The sequence below is a fragment of the Mytilus galloprovincialis genome, chromosome 12 (genome assembly GCF_965363235.1).
Source record: "Mytilus galloprovincialis chromosome 12, xbMytGall1.hap1.1, whole genome shotgun sequence".
NCBI lineage: Eukaryota > Metazoa > Mollusca > Bivalvia > Mytilida > Mytilidae > Mytilus > Mytilus galloprovincialis.
The window spans coordinates 27,119,950-27,138,132 of record NC_134849.1 but is presented as its reverse complement, the minus strand read 5'-3'; the positions used below and the strand labels follow the sequence as shown (position 1 = coordinate 27,138,132).

Here is an 18,183-nt window from a genome sequence, read left to right as displayed (position 1 = left end):
AATGATAAAACCTAATCGTGATGATGGGAAATCTATTTTAATCCATGTTCAATTATGTTAGGCAGCAACCATTTGATTTTCTGGGGGGGGGGGGGGGGGGGGCTATGGTTTTTTTTTTCTGTGCAAACTTTTTTTTTCGCCTTCGGCGAAGAACAATCTATTTTTTTAGCGACAAACCGAAAACAATTTGTTTCTTTCAATTTTAGCATTACATATAGTGACAGCTGAGGGTGAAACAAACATTTTTTTTTTCTCAGGGTCCAAAACAAATAATTTTTTTCACCAAAACCTGGAAACAAACTTTTTTTTCCAAAAAAAAACATAGCCCCCCCCCCCCCCCAGAAAATCAAATGGTTGCTGCCTTAGGTTAAAATTTTGCATTCGTGATCGGTGTTTTGTTTTTGTTTGGAGGGGGTGTTCTTTATCATATGTTTCTTTTGTATGTTGCTCTGTTTATTCGTTTTCATCTTTTTATTGATGATTGAATCCTCAGTTAAAATGCCTATCTATATTTAGATTTACCTCGTTTTCTACGATGATTCTGAATGTAATTGTTTCGGAGTAGACACCACAAGAGTCTGTGATCCGTGGATACAAGGAGGTTGGGAATGAAGTGGTGGTACTCAAACTGGACTTTACTTTTATTTGATCTACAATTATTACAAACAAATGTCAAATTTATTAACTGTAAATACATTTATACATGCCATGTTTTGAAAGAAAAAACAAACAATCTTATGGTATACATGCTTCCTACATTGAATTCACACTAGATTCATTATAAGAAATGTCTTCCATTCTTTATTCTTATTTTTCAATTTTGACAGCTGTATAATAAGGTAAAATTTAAGATCATGAAAGATTGTTAAAACTGTTGTATGGAAAATTGTCATACACATTTATTTTAAGGGAAATTCTCAACCACCACAAAAAAACATAAGTTTTTAGTTTTGAAGTAGATTTTTGTTTAAATGTTGTTTGTTTTCGTTGTTATTCAATTTTCTACTTCATTTTGTTGATACCGCTTCTTCGTATGCCTTTTGATTGTTTTGTCTATTTGTTTCGATCATATAAAAAGTGACGTAATACATCATGTATAGAAGCATATGTAGGTTATAGCTCCCAGTGATGCAAATATTACATAAACAGTATACCTTTTTAATATTGCATCAAAATTATGTTCCCTAAAGTTGTCGGTGTGCAGTCAAAGCAGTTATGCAAGAACTTTTTTCTCTGACTGCGGATACAATGTTTACATGCAGTAAATCCATGTTACTGGATTTGTGCTGATTGATACGTTGTGTGGTTGATTTAGTTGGTATTGGTTTTGAACTAGCTTTCAGTGTTACCGGTATTATCAAACCTGTACAATGGTATCGTGAGGTTGCAGAATAAGCGTGATGAGAGCGTGGTATAATCGTAACGGGGTCGTTGTAGAAGCCTACCGAGAACGTAGTAGCAACGTGATTGGAACTAAAATTTACATTTTCATGCAACTCATACTGCGAGCTCACACGATCTGAATGTATTTAAGATCGCAGTGAGCGTGGTCTAGTGGGACTGGGGCTGAAAGTAGAAAATGTCAGAAAATTAGTCTCTATCTTTTTTGAAGAGGGGAGGGGGTTGGAAAAAGGGGAAGGACAATAAAAAACTAATGCTGCGTTTTGAAAATCATTACGATAATTACGTACTTGAACTTAGTGAGAAGTAAATATTAGTCTGTGATAACGACACTGAGATGTGATCATTTTCAGTATCTTGAGGATCAAGTGTCCACACAACATCGTTGATTGCCAGATGGTCAAACACATGGATCTGAGAGGGAATATTATTAAAGTAAGGTTTCTTGTCTGAAAACAAAGAAATAAATTTGAAATTGAGACTTTTGAGGTTTCTTGAAGTGTTTTGATCATTGGAAATATCATGACATTGAACGGTTTCTTGAATGCAGTTATATATTTGTTTATCAATAATTACATATAAATTTAATTGAATAATTTTGAAAAGTGACATTAATTACTCCAGCAGCGCTCCCTATACAATAAACATTGAAGCTTTTCTTAAATGCAGGTGTGTTCTTTCATCAATTCCATATATTGTTTTTGCCCGTTGGGAGCCTGTATTCTAATGGTTGCTGGTTGCCACTGTTTATCGCATTTGATTTTTTTTTTCAATTTTATTACATTTTATCATTTCGATGCTTTTTTATGGATTACTATATAGTATAGGCTTATTGTTGACGGCCGTATATAGATATATACATGTAGTTGAACCAATGCTTACACATTACCGTATACACACATAAATACTAAACAAAACATTTAAGCATATTTGAAGACTCTGGTATAAAACTATGCGCTGACTATGCATGTATGGTTGAATTTATAAAAGAGATTGGATTAATAAACTTACTTGCTGTAACTACGGCAACAATGGCATAAACAAGGTTGTCATAGTTAGACTTAAGGAATATGTCCAATCAAGTTACACGCTTGTACTCTCATAGTATGTATTATCTGGTGTCGATCCTCCACCATATGGTATCATATCATTTCCAGATGTATGCCTGTATGAAAAAGCATATGGTCTAAACCTCAATGAGCAAAATAACTTGTGTAGCAACACAATGCTGTCAGTGAACTTGAAATTTAAAGCTTCAGTGAAAAACGTGTTTAAAAAGATTAATGACATGACACATGACACTGACTCCCATTCTGATGAAAATACATATCATGTGAGTTACCTCAATCGAAACGGTGCTATTCATGGCCAATGTTAGCATTATTCAAAGTCATTCACAAATATTACGTTAAACTTTCGTTTTAATATAATAATATATAAATTTGCCCTTCATAGATCTCGGAATTAGAGAGTAACGAAGTGGACTGTATGCATCAGGTTTTATGGATTTATACATTGTCGAGACCAAAGTTGTTTACACATAAATAACGTTAGAACACATGCGTGAAATCGCTGGACCATGACTGAATTAAAGTATATAATAGAATTTATGATTGATAACGCTAAACTCAAAGTAGTTATCAGATCAAAGCAAATTCGAAGTTAAAAATGATTTCAATCCAAAAACTACCAAAAAAAATGTCACACCAGTAAGGCTATGGGTGAAAAAAAATGAAGGTTTAGAAAAATTCATCACTTCATAAACAGTTGATGTTCATAAAAGAAACATATTTTTGATATTATTTTCAAAATACAAGTGTTTTAAAATTACTGTACGGGAGAATGCCTCATGAACACATCTATCATCAGCAGTGAGATGACTAAGTGTTTATGTAAAATTATCAAACATACAAGGTTTTTTTAATTTGAAACGCCATCAGCCTATTTCACCAGACTACTTGATGCGCACATAATAATAATGTTCATACATCTTTCATGTTATGGCCTGTTGAAAAGTTATTTTGTTACGTTGTAAAAATAAGGATAATGTTTGTTAAGATGTTGTGACAAGTACACTTAGCACATCTTTTATAAAATGTGACAAGTTGGGACACAACAGCTTACACGAATGAGGTACAATTAATAAAATGAAAGAAATTAGAATAAAGCAATTGTAGCCTTTCCTTTAGTTAATTTTCGTCAGTTTTCTTTCGTTCATTTTCGTTATATAGTGTGATATGTAAGACAATCGATGTAAGGTTTCTGGCCATGTATCTGCAGCTATAACGATTGCCTGCATCGGGTAATGCATCAATAGGATAACTTAGGTGTCTACTACTGATTAAATCGAAACAAATTTGTACATCAAAACAAAGTCCGGGCAGGATTTGGTGGTTATCAATTTTACAAAGTTTATTCGAATCGTTTTGTAAACAATCCTGCTCCAACCAGAGTAAGGGCCCGTCTTAACAGTGTTGTGACAGTTAGATTAGCTTTTCGCAAATGTTGAAATTTCTTTAATACTGGAAAAGCAAAGAACATGCACGATCAGACCAACAACATATGAAATTAATAATTAACATATTTAGGTGTGGAAATGACCACATACATGATATTAGACAGCACAACATACTACGAAAGGTACACACTCTCGACTCTCCAACAACAAGTAGTTAGAAATACCATGGAAAAGAAGCAAGTTGTATTAAAAAAGCCAACTGAATGCAGAAAATGTACTCCAAGGTATCAATTTATTTTTAATACGAGGACACCGCGATCAACATTAGTATGATAATGTCAATTTTTAAAAAACAAACTCATCATTATCGGTTAGACAATTTTCACTAATATTTTTACCATTTAAATAATACGTAGGTTACGGTATTAACCACAGTAATGTGTTAACTGATCTGGAACAATTCAATCAATATGAACATACACAGGGAAATAACAAATATTGTTTTGTGACATAAAACGGAAGTTGACACACGAATTAATTTTAGGATGGTAATTGTACAAAAATCATGAATTGAACCGAAAGACCGTTGCAGAATCATGCAAATTTATGCACTATCTGATAGTAAGTATTTAATGATATGTCAATAACATTTCTTTTAATCGTATTGCACTTTCGTTTTTTTGCAAAGCATTTGATATATACATGACATACTTCAAATAGAAGTACGTGAGTTGTTTGACTAAAACGATTAACAATATTTTTTTGATGATTTATGGACTGTTTTGCTGAACTTGCAGTCAGCATGGTAAGATACGGTAATACACAACTCTTTGTTGTATTTTCAGTTTTAAAAACCTAGATTCATTGTTTATATAGAATGCGGAGCGGATATTCAGCTACAAAAGACCTCATATTACGTTAACTTCAATTTAGATCTTTCAAACTTAAATAATCTGATAGAAATTTGTGAAATAGATTTTTAAAGGATACATGAAAACACTTGGTTTTACCAGTTACAGGTAGAATGGGGTTAAATGTTGTTTTGAAAAAATTCAAACAATGAAAATACCTGAACGTATTATATAAAGGACATTTAAATATTTAAACACAACCTTGACATGGGACGCTCGTTTTATGTTCAGTGTAAATAAACAGATTTTATTACGAAGCACATGCTCTATTTCCTTTGATATTCGTGACAAATACATGTATCTTCAATAGATCATAAGCGGAAAAATACTATACTTTTATCTGATTCATTGAAAGTGATTGGCGATGGTAAATTGGTTCGCTAATCATAGATCAGTCAACCTTTGGGTTTTTTTTTTGTTTGTTTTAAAACTCATAAATATAGATTGCAATTATAACTCTTGATGCGGTTAAATATTTTTACACTATTTGTGTGAATTGAAAATGTAAATAGTTTTTTTTTTCTTTGTAAGACGACATTTCTTAAACGTGTAAACATTTGTCACATAGTGGTAATGTATTTATTGAATTAAGGTATGAATTTTCCGTTATGAATTAGACATATACTTCTTTAACAGTAACATAAGATTTCAAAGTAAATAATAGAACATGTACAATTCGAAACTGTAATACACTTGAACTAACAAGTATTTTAAACAGACAATTGACATAGCCATATGCAGAACTGTTATCCAATTCATGATGCGTAATACATATTTTCTTAATTGCAGACTTATATGTGTTTTGCGATTGTTTTTGTATCAGTTCAGTATTGATTTTGTTCTCTTGATTTCCTCTTAAAATTGCTGTGTTACGCTTGGTTTTCTATTTTAATCTGGATTTTTTTCAATTTAATCGATTTATGACTATTGAATATCGGAATACTACTGGTACCTTTATCATTGTTTATTCAAACAATATCTTCTAAGAACGGATGAAAAAAATCTAGCACTTTCAATTCCCCTTCACTTCACGTCTCATTATACAGAGCATAGTATCTCACTAGTTTATTTAGTTTGGCGACTATTTTATAAAACGTTTATCTTATTGAAAGTTAAATAAGAGAAACAGTACATGTAGTTTAGTATGTCTCATACCTGACTGACACCTACAAAGTGAAAATAATGGTCAGTTAGAACAAATTGCGACAAGAAAGATGATTTGACTTCAAAATCTTAAATGTACTGCAACATTAACATAGCGTCTGCACATGCAGTTTACATCTAGGATTTGAAATAAGATAAACAAACAATAGTTTCACTTGCAAAAAAGATTGTTGACCTCAAAATTGATACAACCAGATTACAAAATGTTCAGTTCATATTAAATAAAATATAGCAGCAAGGGATATGGTTACTTAATTTTTTCATTCAGGTTAAAATCACAGTTTTGAATCACATACAGTGCAACCAGGTTAAAGACACTACTTAAGGGAGAGCAAAAATGTAATCTCTTAAGACAGATGGTTTTTTAATTCGTTCAATGTATATGAAATGCACTACAGAAGTAATCTACAATAATGGTCTTATAACACAGGTCGTTCCTTGATACATGTGGTCTCTTAAACAGGTTTGACTGTACATGCATACATTGAATCGTTTATTGCGGTGAATAGATACATGGGTTAAAGTTATTCTAGAATTATTCTAAATACTAAGGATTTTCTTATCCCAGGCCAAGATAACCGTAGCCGTATTTGGCACCACTTTTTAGAATTTTGGGTCATTTATGCTCTTCTTCTTTGTAATTGTTTGGCTTTTTTAACTATTTCGATCTGAGCATCATTGGTGAGTCTTATGTAGACGAAACGCACGTATGGTGTATTGAATGTCTGATAAGCTTGGTACCTGATAACTTTTAACATGTCGAAATGTCCTATTGTAATGTTTATATGTGTAATTCTTTGTCCTGAATGTGCTTGCATTTATTTGTACTGTAGTCCTGTCATGTATTGTTGTCATGTTAACTTTATATTCAACATTGCCATAAAAGTTACCTCAGTCTTAGTTTGTAATCCGGCTCTGTTTTCTCTCAATCAATTTATGACTTTCAAACAGCGGTATACTACTGTTGCCTTATTTAGGTATTATAATATATAACCGCATTCTGATGTGAAATATGAACTGTCCAGTTGAGCGGATAGTGTGAGACTTTATAAATAACATATCAATGTATATTTTTTTTGTAGTTTGATGTTGAGATCTCACAGAAAAATAGTAAATTACTTTATTGATAAGTGATGCGGCAAAATGATTTTTCTCCTAATACTGGTAAATATAGACCATAATGTGATAAGACTTTTCAACTGGTAAACCCTTTAACTCCCTTTCTCTAAATGCATAGTCAAAATATTTTGTAAACCAACTTATTTTCGCGAGCGATTTATTTTCGCGACTATCGCAAGTAGAAAAAAAACGCAAATACAAATCGTAAGGAATGAGTAAATTTAATTAATCTACATCATGAAAATAAGATAATCGCGAATTTTTAAAGCAGCGAAGTGGAGTAGATTTGGTATCACGCGAAATAAAGTATCCGCGGAAATAAATTTGTTTACAGTATGTATGTATTAGGTCACATTTGCCCCTTTACCGTATCATGTTCACACTAATATACTTGATTAGTTTACAAGTCTGAAATTATTATTATATAATAGTCATCGCTAGTCAAATTAAATGCAACAAGTATAATGGGTACATAACATGCATACATCTCAGTTAAAGTCGATCTTTTTTATATTGAATGCCTTTGATTAAATACATCCGGGTCCATGTAGACCAAGACAATACCGTAACAGTACAGCCAATACACAATAATGTTCATTCTTACAGAGTTTATTATCTACCATAAATAAATGGAATTTACGAATAAAACATATTTTAAATGTATAGTCTTATCATAATTAAATACAAACTTTGATATACAACTACTAGTTCAGTATATCTCCAGTGTTACCAGTAGGTTCAATATACCACTGCGCAAGTCAAAACTAGAAATTACTTAATTCTGAAATAGCGGCAGACACAATGTCCAAAGAGTAAATCGCACAACAGTAGTTGAAACAGTTTATATATTATACATTGCTTGTCTAAATAATTTGTAGCATTTCACATCGTGAATGACGATCATTTCCTTTGTATGAGAGTATATATGTTAACATAGTTGTCCAGTAAAAGAGTCTGACTAAAATGCATGTCAAAGAAGACTTCTTGAACAATGACATATTACAGAAAACAAATTTTTCTCACAAGGTTTGCATTGAAGAAAATCGTTAATACTTATCTCATTTAGATTATTGGAACGGCGACTGGATACGACTTAAAATGTCCAGCCAAAGCAGAATGGAGATTAAAAGGAAACATTTCCTGTTCTTCGGAGGACAAATATGTATGTTTGTTCAACTTACTGGAAGAGAAATATATGGAAAATTGTTCAGGTTCAGATCGAAGTAGCATAGGTAAAACTGATTTTTTGAATTTTATTTTGTGCTGATTAAGTGAGTATGGGTCAGGTATCTTCTGAAATGCAATAATTTTTAATTTATTTTCAACTGTTTGGCAATGTATTAAATTTTCAAGAGAAGAATATCATAAAAATGAGATACTTTCACCAAAGATACCTGGGCTATAATTGTGTAGGTCCGACGCGCGTTTTAACTACAACAGACTAACCAGTGACCCTCGGATTGACAAGAAAATTGATATTTCAACTAAATGACTAAAATTAAGAGCTTTGAGGACCAACAATTCCGACTGATAAAAATGTTATTAATGTGAGATACTAACAGAATACATCATTTTTAAATATGATTTAGTTATTGAATGTTATGCAGTGTCTATGGTAATTATGTTATAAATGGCGTTTATACATATCCATACGGTTTTCTCATCTCGTTTAACATCATATATATAAAATATTGTCATATACATATATAATAGTACAATGTAATCTAAGTGTAAACTATTAATACATGTAAGATGTCAAAATCTCTGAATTCGAATCAGGTGCTAAAATGCAACTCCTTTTTACTGTTAATACGTAAAAAGACGTTGATGTCAACATGTTCAACAATCATAACTGTAGACTTATCATGAATTCTGTTCAGAATATACGAATATACAATTGGACGCATGCTTGGAACTTATTAATATGAGTCAAAATTTATAATTTATCATACTTTTGCATTTCTCTTTTAAAACATTAGTAAGTACATTAACGACAAATTGGTTGGATTTGTTTTCTAAAAAAATAAAACAAAATACAAAATGAGAAAAAAATAAAAATCATGGTGTTTTAGTTATAAAAAAGAGATGAAAGAATTCAAAGCAACGCCAAAGCGCCTGAAGCGAAAACAAACGAATAACAAACAACAGTATACAAAATATAACATAGAAAAAATATTTCTGTGCAATTTGAACATGTTGAACCTCACCAAAAATTCGGCGTCATCTCATGTGCTATGGAAGGGCAAGCAAATCCTGCTCCACATATGGCACCCGATGTGTCACTCTTGTGAGTAGAAACTACATCTTGAAGATACCAGTGTTACAATGAATTTATTTTAATTATGCATTTAAAGGAAGTAAGCTAGTGTTCCAACCCTTGTTTAACCTAGCAGTGTGTGATGCCGGAAGATATCAACCTATCGTGTTCACCACCCATGGAAACAGTGATTGTATCTACAGTAAATCAAAATGTGCTGATGAGGGACAGTTGGTATTCAGCAATGATTCTTCTAGCGCCGATACTGCTTGTCGCTGTGACTACACACAGGGGTATACTTTTGTCACGAGACCAACGAACCGTTGTTTCTGTAACCCATCTGACGCAGATTGCTCATGCTATAGATCTACGTGTACAAAACTGTCTGCAGGTGAGTTTTTATTAAAAAAAGTGATCAACATGTATAGTTAACGAAAAAAAAAACCAACATCTATACCTTGTGTTGTTCTCTTACATGTGTACCCTTGTATAGACCTTGTAAAATAAACAAATCGAAAATATCACTACCGATACAAGTAGCTGATTGTTGATTTCAATTCGTTTGTTGTCAAGACGTTCAAGCATCTGATAGGATGCAACAAACAAGCTATTGTTTAAATTATTTCAGCAATAACGCAGCCGATACAAGTTTTTATATTTGTTTCATTGATGGTCAGGCCACATTTATACATATCAATAAGCTAACATCAACGTTAAAGAGAAGCAAAATCCAAGCATTTTTGGTTAAAATGTTTTCCCCTTACTAAATGAAATATTTGTCTGTTTTTGTTCTAATTGAGATTATGGCACAAAAGATGACTGCTGTATCCCTATTTTGAAAATTTTAACGATTATGTCTGTTTTGATCACGCATCGTTGTAAATATAATTGAGTATGATGCGACTGTCATACAAATGAGAGGTTAAGCGCGTTTTCTACATTTGAAAATGCCTGTACCAAGTCAGGAATATGACAGTTGTTGTCCATCCGTTTGACTTGAGTATCAATTGTTTTTGCCATTTGATTAGGAACCTTCCGTTTTGAATTTTCCTCGGAGCTAAGTGTGTTTGGGATTTTACTTACTAAGTAAAACGTGAAGTACTATGAAGTTTCATTGGTTACATAACCTTTTTTTGGCAAAATCTGTCGGAATTTCGGGTAAATTAAAGTTTTGATATTGGTATCTATGATGAGTTCAATTATAATTAAATAAATTGATTTGTCTTCTCCGTAGATTATATATGCGTTACTGACCGGGATATAATGGTGAATTCAACATGTCAGGAAATACTCCCAAACATGTAAGTTAGATCGTTGCTGGCAATGTATATCCTCTAAGATATGTAATTGTATTAGATCTTTTTTTTAATTTTAAATATGACTGTTTTGACGAGTGTAAAGTTTTCATTGAAATAAGACGTGTATATTTGTACATCCAATATCTATGTATTTACTTATGCTGTATTATTTTTAAATCTGATCAGATATTGTTTCATGTCTTATTTTTTATTTTTTATATGTTTTACAATAGGTGAAAAATGTCAAGAAAGCAAATACAGTCGGCTGAAATCGGTCTTATTGTGATTATATAACATACACATATATTTAAAAGATTATTATAGAACTTGAAACGGCGAATTGTTAAACATATTGAAGAAATATTTTGCTGATTTAATACTTTTTTCCTTTAAGAATAAAATCTGGATGTAAACCTTTTTTTGTATATATATACCTTAATCATCATGATCATGTTAAATCGTTAAAAAGTAGAAACAGCCTAATCACTTCCCTACCACTGAGTAATAATTTGTTTTCAAAAATACACATTTTAGAAAATTGCGGAAGATATATATAATTGTGGTATAATGAAATATTTTTTTTTATTATCTTATTAATTGTGAGTGAGGCACGAAAAACAATTAAATTGATAACCGAATTGATGATCTCTTTATATATGCAATTGAGTAAATTGTTAGAACTATTAACATGACTCTTTTGCAGACCATACAACACAGATGAAAATACAGCCCAGTTAAACGAAAGCAACACAAAAGGTTATCATTTAAAGATAATATTTTTACTGAAAAAAGGTCAAAAACTTGTCATGTCAAAAGCAAAATCCCCCCAAAAACGAACTCCGAGGAAAATTTAAAAAGGAACTTCCCTAATCAAATGGCAAAATCAAAAGCTAAAACACGTTAAACGCATGGACAACAACTGCCATATTCCTGACTTAGTAGAGGCATTGTCCTCTGTAGAAAATGGTTCATTAAACTTGGTTTTAAAGCTGAACCTCTCACTTATATGACAGTCGCATCAAATTCCATTATATTGACAACCATTTGTGATCAAAACAAACAGACATAATAGGTTAAAATGTATCAAATACGGATACTGCAGTCAAAATTGTGTTATAATCTGAATTACTATAAAAACAAACAAATAAAAGTAAAAGTAAAGGATACCCACGTATGCTTCGGTTTCAAATTGCTTTGTATTTCACATTTCACCAAGCCACTTAAACATCAACGGCGATTCTTTAGACTCTATGAAGATGGATCCAGAATGAAACACTGTTCGAAACTTTCAGTTGCTGTCATATTAAACTTTATCTTGCCATGATTGGTTACAAATAAGATACTTTTGGCATTGTATAATACCGATAAACAAACGTTTAACCTTGTTGAAGTTTACCAACACCAGCTATGACCTTGAGTTTTTATCTCCTTTTAAATTTCCAACAATGTTTGGTTATGACGTTTAGTCGACATTCTTCATCGTATATGCCAATATGTTGACATGTTAAATAATTATCTTATTGTATAATGGTATCGGTATTTAGTGTCCTCGCTGAGGGTGGATATTTCGTTTTAATTGTATCACCAGTCTTTTTTTTTTGCATTGACATAGATAACATTGATTTGTTCATTTATGTTCATTGACCAATTATAAAATAATGAGTTGCCCAAAACTTAAAAGGTTTTCTAATACAACGCAAAGGTAGACCTAGTCGTTATTGCCAACTACTATATGCACTTCACAATCGTATTGAAGTTTAATTTCTTTCTTTGTTTTTAATTGGGAAACTCTTATAGGTCATACGAATCTGAAATGCATGTTTGACCTATCAATTTGCAAGACTTTTTAAATGTGCTTAGCATCCTTTGTGACAGGAAGGGAACATCCCGTTAACAATTATTATTATCAACTCTAAGGAAATTTCAGAACAAAAAATCCCTTATCAAATAGCAAAATCAAAAGTTAACAAATCAAACGAATAGAAAACAACGGTCTAATACACACTTCACAGTGTAGATACTATTCTGTACGCTATCCGGAAGTCGCGATTTTCGAAGCGATGATTTCCAACTGGCTAGCAGGACAGTTTTGCCTACGGTAAATTTTCTCCTCATTTGTTTACTCCTATATCTACAAAGTGATTTGAACATCTTCAAGGTATATATAGCATCATACATATGAGTAACTGTAACAAAAACATGCATTAGAATATAAAATATACTTGTGCATCACATCAACTTGGTACAAAAAAGTGAAATCGATGGACAATTTTGCCCTCGTAGTACAAAGCAAATAATCTTTTATTGCAAATATTTGCATCAGTTTACAGTTAAATATATACTGTTTCAATATTCTTTTCGTATTTAAGTAGAATATTCGTATTTCCCATACAAAATATGTTTTCCTTGAGGATCCCAAAATAAATTACAGTACGATCAGTCTAGAAATGACTGTATTCTAGAAGCGATTTCAGATTTTTTGACTGTATGACCAGTCGTGATTTTGAAGAAAAAACAACAGCAATTTGAAGGTATATACGTGTATATGTGATATTATGAACTATCCAGGGAACTATAACGTGTAATTACTTTCATCAGACAATACAAATATATTTCTGATGAATTTTTTAGACGGCAAAATAGTTGTATTTTTGTTCCATCAGTCTTATTCAAAATCAAATGCCTAAAAAGTAATACATGATTCGCTTGTGGACTTTGTAATAGTGTAACTTTACAGTTATCTGTTTAGCTAGCCTATTACATGTTTACAGATTTTTTACACCGTCCACCGTTGACCAATTGATGATAACATAACTCAAGCTTGTCTCTTTTAAAATAACAAAAAAATTAATAAAGACAGCTTTGCGTAGTGGGATAATTCATGTGATATAATTTTGGTAAGTTTTACAGAAATAGAAGGTCCATAATGCATTAATCGAGTAAAAATGGAGCAATTTCAGAAAACTTTAATGATTGGTTTAGGAGGTGTTGGAAATACCTGATGGATGCCGCCATATAATGCAAAAAAGTGTTCAAGTCCGTATCTTATATAAAGTAACCCCATAAAAGATTTTTACTAAAATTCGAAATAGACAGTGCACAATACAGTCATTATCATTTATGATAAGGAAACCGAATTAGATTAATTAATAGTTATATCAGTGACGGATTCAAAAAAAGGAGATCCGGCAGTTTGAAACCCTTTTTTAACTATCAATGCATTTGTATGGGAACATACATTTGGAATCCCCTTTTCTCCTGGATTGGACCCCCTCTCTATTTAAAAATGGCCGGAACCCCCAATGTATATTAAGTGGTTTATGAGGAGATGCGTTAAAAAACCGGCGAAACATATTGTACCGGTGCAACGGACGAACGGGAAGACGGAATTCTTTATCACTATAACCCCCCGCTTGACAAAGTGGTGTACAATTAAGTGTCAAAGAGACAGCTCCACATCTTAAACAAAGTGAAGGAACTGTGATCAATTATAGGCTACAGTACGGCCTCGAATGTGTGTAAATACATGCATTTTTATATAACAACTAAATATGTGTGTTTGTACAATTTTAAGAATAACGGAGGACATTTCTGAAACTTATATACTAGTATACATCAAATTTTCCTCTTATTTTAGCAACATTTAAACATCCTTATACTTAATGTAGTAAGTCGAGTTCACCCTATCAAGCTAAAACATGTTTCATAAGTTTTCAGGATGTGAATGTATTGAAATATATTTGTGTTATTTAGAAAAATGCCACTTTCTAATGTATCGTAAATAACTTTGAAATCACCACTAGAATACAGTGACATAAAGACTGATCATACAGTTTTAAAATATACAAGCGAGACTGATCGTACAGTGAGAAATTCAAACAAGTGTAATTTTTTTATTTCTGGCTTTAAAGATCTGGTTGAAACTTTTACCAACACTTGAAATGTACTTCATATAGTTAATTAAGTCAGGGTTTTACGTTAATTTGTACACTTAGAGGGTAAACAGATTGTTTTTAGGTTCGCCGACTGATTTTTCTTAGTGATGCACTTGCAAATCTCTTGATTAAGACAAAGATACGAATAATGAATGTGCGGAATTTAATTCTAAACCATTTGAGAATATCGATGTCGGCTGAATTAATCATTAAGCAATGTACAGATGATCAACTTACCGTTTAATTCAGTATACCCATCAAATTTAAAATGTGATCCAAAAAGTTCTAGCTTCGAAAATCGCGACTTCCGGATAGCGTACAAAATAGTATCTACACTGTGCACTTGGTATATAACATTATTCATGTTACTTGAAGTCGGAGATCGAATCTTATTTAAACAAAGACATGTTTATATTATTATTTCAGGCTACTCCAGTGCTCATCACGTTGCATATTTCATCATTGCTAGTATAGTCGGTAAGTACATTGTATACTGCGAAAAACAAATTTTGTATCGAGAGGAAAATATAGTTTACTAGACGACTGTAAATGATTTGTGATATCTATTACATGCAAAGTAACCTATTTTGGTAAGCAAAACATAAAAATAAGAAGATGTAGTATGATTGCCAAAGAGAAAACTATCCACCAGAAGTCAAACATGTCAAATGAAATGGATATAACAAATCATAGGCAACAGTTCGTGCTTCAACAATAACAGAGCTGCCTAAAGAAAAAAAATATTCATAGAACTCGACTAGAATCATCACGCTATATCTTAAAAGGCCTCATTGATGTTACTTTTAAACCTTTTCTTTTTGAAATTATCAAGATTCATTTGGGCAGATTTGTTTCAATACACATCATGTACTGCTTTAATACTAAGAAAATTTGATTTTTAAGCGGAAATGAATCATCAATGTACCTTTTATCATAACAAAGAGGGTCAAACATTTTGTTTTAACTTAGCGAAAGGACCAACATTATGAAAAATACTATTAAACTGATTTTGTTTTGAACATCTTGAATTGTCATTTGTAACATACAAAGAAATAGTTTCGAAGTTGTTAAACTGAAGGCATGCAATTAAAAAAAATAATCATGTCTTTGGAATTCCCTGGATATTATACCTGTTATACATTGTTATACAACTTATAGTGTATTCTTCTATAATTACACCGTTTTCTCTTTTTTTTAGTTTATTTTGTCGTTGCTGTCGTAGTGTTAAACGTCAGCGACTTTGGTAAGCTACAAAGACACCCAACATATAGAAGAAAAAAGTGATTGATTGATTGTTGGTTGCTTAACGCCACTTTAGCACAAAAAAGCTATATCGCCGCGAGAGCTAATTCGATTATTTTTACAATTTAAGGCATATTTTTAGAATAAGACAAAAAGTCCTCCAATATACTAAAATTCTAGACTAAGGCAAATTGATTATTTACAAATAAAAATCAACAGTAAGATAACGTGATAAAAATTGATAACAATAACCTGGGGAATGAAATTGGTATCCATAGTTAGCAATTCATCTATTTGTAGAGAGCACATATCTCTGTTTTGTGTCTATTCAGTTATCTGCTATCTGCTATTTCATGTATCAGCATGTCTAATTTTTAAACAAAACACAAAATATAAAATCATAGACAAGTTTAGTTAAAGTGATTCGATAAATTTCCTACGCCATATTATGATTATTTGTATGCAAATACAATGATGCGGATGTCAATACCAGTATTAAGATGCAGTAAGTAATGACATTGTTTATTTGTATAACGCAATGTCTCTTTCATGTCTATCATGATTCATGCCAATCTAAATAAATACTTGGCGGTATGCGTAATTGATGAAAATTCAAGTTTTCAATTATTCTACTGCTAAAACAAGGTTAAAATTATAATGAGATATTCAACTTTGTTTTCCTTGAAAACGACACGTGACCTTTGTTCTTGATTTATGAAAAACTTAACTATATTTTCTTTTAACTACCAAATGAATTTCAAAGTAAACATATATATTCAATTCGAATGACATCTGATATAGCCTTGAAGTATTTGTGACTTTGGCAACCGGCCTTTAAATACATTTTTAAAATCATCTTTCTTCTGGAACAAACTCATCTATTAAATCATTTATGTATTGAGCCATATTCATACTATATCTTGATATATAAAGTTACAGGTGCTATATCCAAACACATTGATGAAAATGAAACAATAGGTAAGTAAAATAATTTGAATCTTCATAATTTAGAATATAAGATAAAGTTCATAGATATCACAAGATTAAGAAATACTATAAGAAAACCAAGTATTTTTTATAGTTTGTTTGTTTGTTTTTTATCAGTTGTGTTTTTTGTTTTGTTTTGTTTTTTTACACGCATTATGTAGAGAGCATTTGACAATTCTTTTACCAGTATTTTATTAGAACAATTACAGAACATAAAGAGACCAGCAAAACACATTACATGATAAACTATATAGATTAAATTTAAATGTTAGACATCCATTTAGTTAGCACTGATTCCAATAAAGGTTATAAGATCCGAAATACAAATGTTTATTCAGTTTGATTAAAGATATCTCTGTGCAGGCTGTTTATACGTCCTTCATCAATACAACCGTAATTTGTATTTAAGCTGTCTCTCCGGAGGCCGATCCCCTGTGAATTTTATTCACCCTCTATCATGTCTATGGATCCGTAGGGGGTCAGTAGTTAACCGAATAACGAATTTATCGGACGCTGGACTTTTGCTGCTGCGTTTTGTTAAAAAATAAACAATGAAATACAACAACAGCAATAGATGACGTCACCATTAACGCGTCATGAACCCCCTACAGTCTCATAGGGGGTCACTACGTGACGGCGTTTAACCAATCACAACGTGATAATTTATCTGTTATCCGATAAAGTTCGATGGTTGTCGTTCGTACATATCTGTGATGTTTGTTTTAAGTAAAATGTATTGTTATCTATTAAACCGTTTTTTTTAAATGAATTGTTTAATGTTATGTATGTTTGGGTCTTTTATAGCCGAAAATACGGTATGGTGTTGTCTAATTGTTAAAAGACAGTACGGATGACTATAACTGCTTGCATCCATTTAATTTAAACCTTGATTAATTGACAATTATACCTTATTTTCATAATCATCTAATAGACAAATTACATTTTGAGACACTTAAGCAAGCATACTTTTTCTGATCAGATATGTCTATCTATAGTTGCAGATGACATATCCACGCAATTAAATGGAAATGAAACCACAGGTATGCAACAGTTTTAATGAATCGTAATTTTGTAAAAATATAAAATTAAGTTCATCAATATAATTAGACTAAACAACACTATCATCAAAAGTTAAACAACAAATATACTCTAAGGAAAATTCGAATTTGACAGGTCCTTATCAAATGGCAAAATCAAAAGCTCAAACACATCAAACGAATTGAAAAACAAACTGTCATATATCTGACATGGTACAGGCATTTTTTATGTATAAAATAAAGACGTAAACCTAGTTTTTATAGCTAGTAAAACATCTGATTTGTATGATAATTGTGTATAATTATAGTATACTTAAAACTATGCGTGACAAACCAAACAGTCAAAATATATAAAAATGTCATAGTGGTACAGC

The 18,183-nt window shown here is 31.6% G+C and overlaps 2 protein-coding genes across 2 annotated transcripts in view; both read left to right on the top strand.

Moving 5' to 3' along the window:
- LOC143055282 (uncharacterized) overlaps positions 1 to 18,183 on the top strand; it is a 119,929-nt gene that overhangs the window by 81,239 nt on the left and 20,507 nt on the right. The window contains exon 9 of the mRNA XM_076228416.1: positions 17,774 to 17,812. Within this exon, the coding sequence (XP_076084531.1) occupies positions 17,774 to 17,812 (39 nt within the window). The remainder of the gene's footprint in view (positions 1 to 17,773; positions 17,813 to 18,183) is intronic.
- On the top strand, positions 4,379 to 15,862 carry LOC143055097 (uncharacterized). The gene is made up of 8 exons (XM_076228245.1): positions 4,379 to 4,480; positions 7,017 to 7,098; positions 8,120 to 8,285; positions 9,408 to 9,701; positions 10,545 to 10,611; positions 11,312 to 11,364; positions 14,970 to 15,020; positions 15,742 to 15,862. The coding sequence occupies exons 2-8, from the start codon at positions 7,078 to 7,080 to the stop codon at positions 15,825 to 15,827; spliced, it is 738 nt and encodes a 245-aa protein (XP_076084360.1). The 5' UTR covers positions 4,379 to 4,480; positions 7,017 to 7,077; the 3' UTR covers positions 15,828 to 15,862.

Bases quoted from the DNA above. Each gene is read 5' to 3' on its own strand.
- LOC143055097 (XM_076228245.1), top strand. From the start codon at position 7,078: ATGATTTTTCTCCTAATACTG. The intron at 7,099-8,119 runs GTAAATATAGAC...TATCTCATTTAG, and splicing joins TGATTTTTCTCCTAATACTG to ATTATTGGAACGGCGACTGG. The intron at 10,612-11,311 runs GTAAGTTAGATC...ACTCTTTTGCAG, and splicing joins CAGGAAATACTCCCAAACAT to ACCATACAACACAGATGAAA.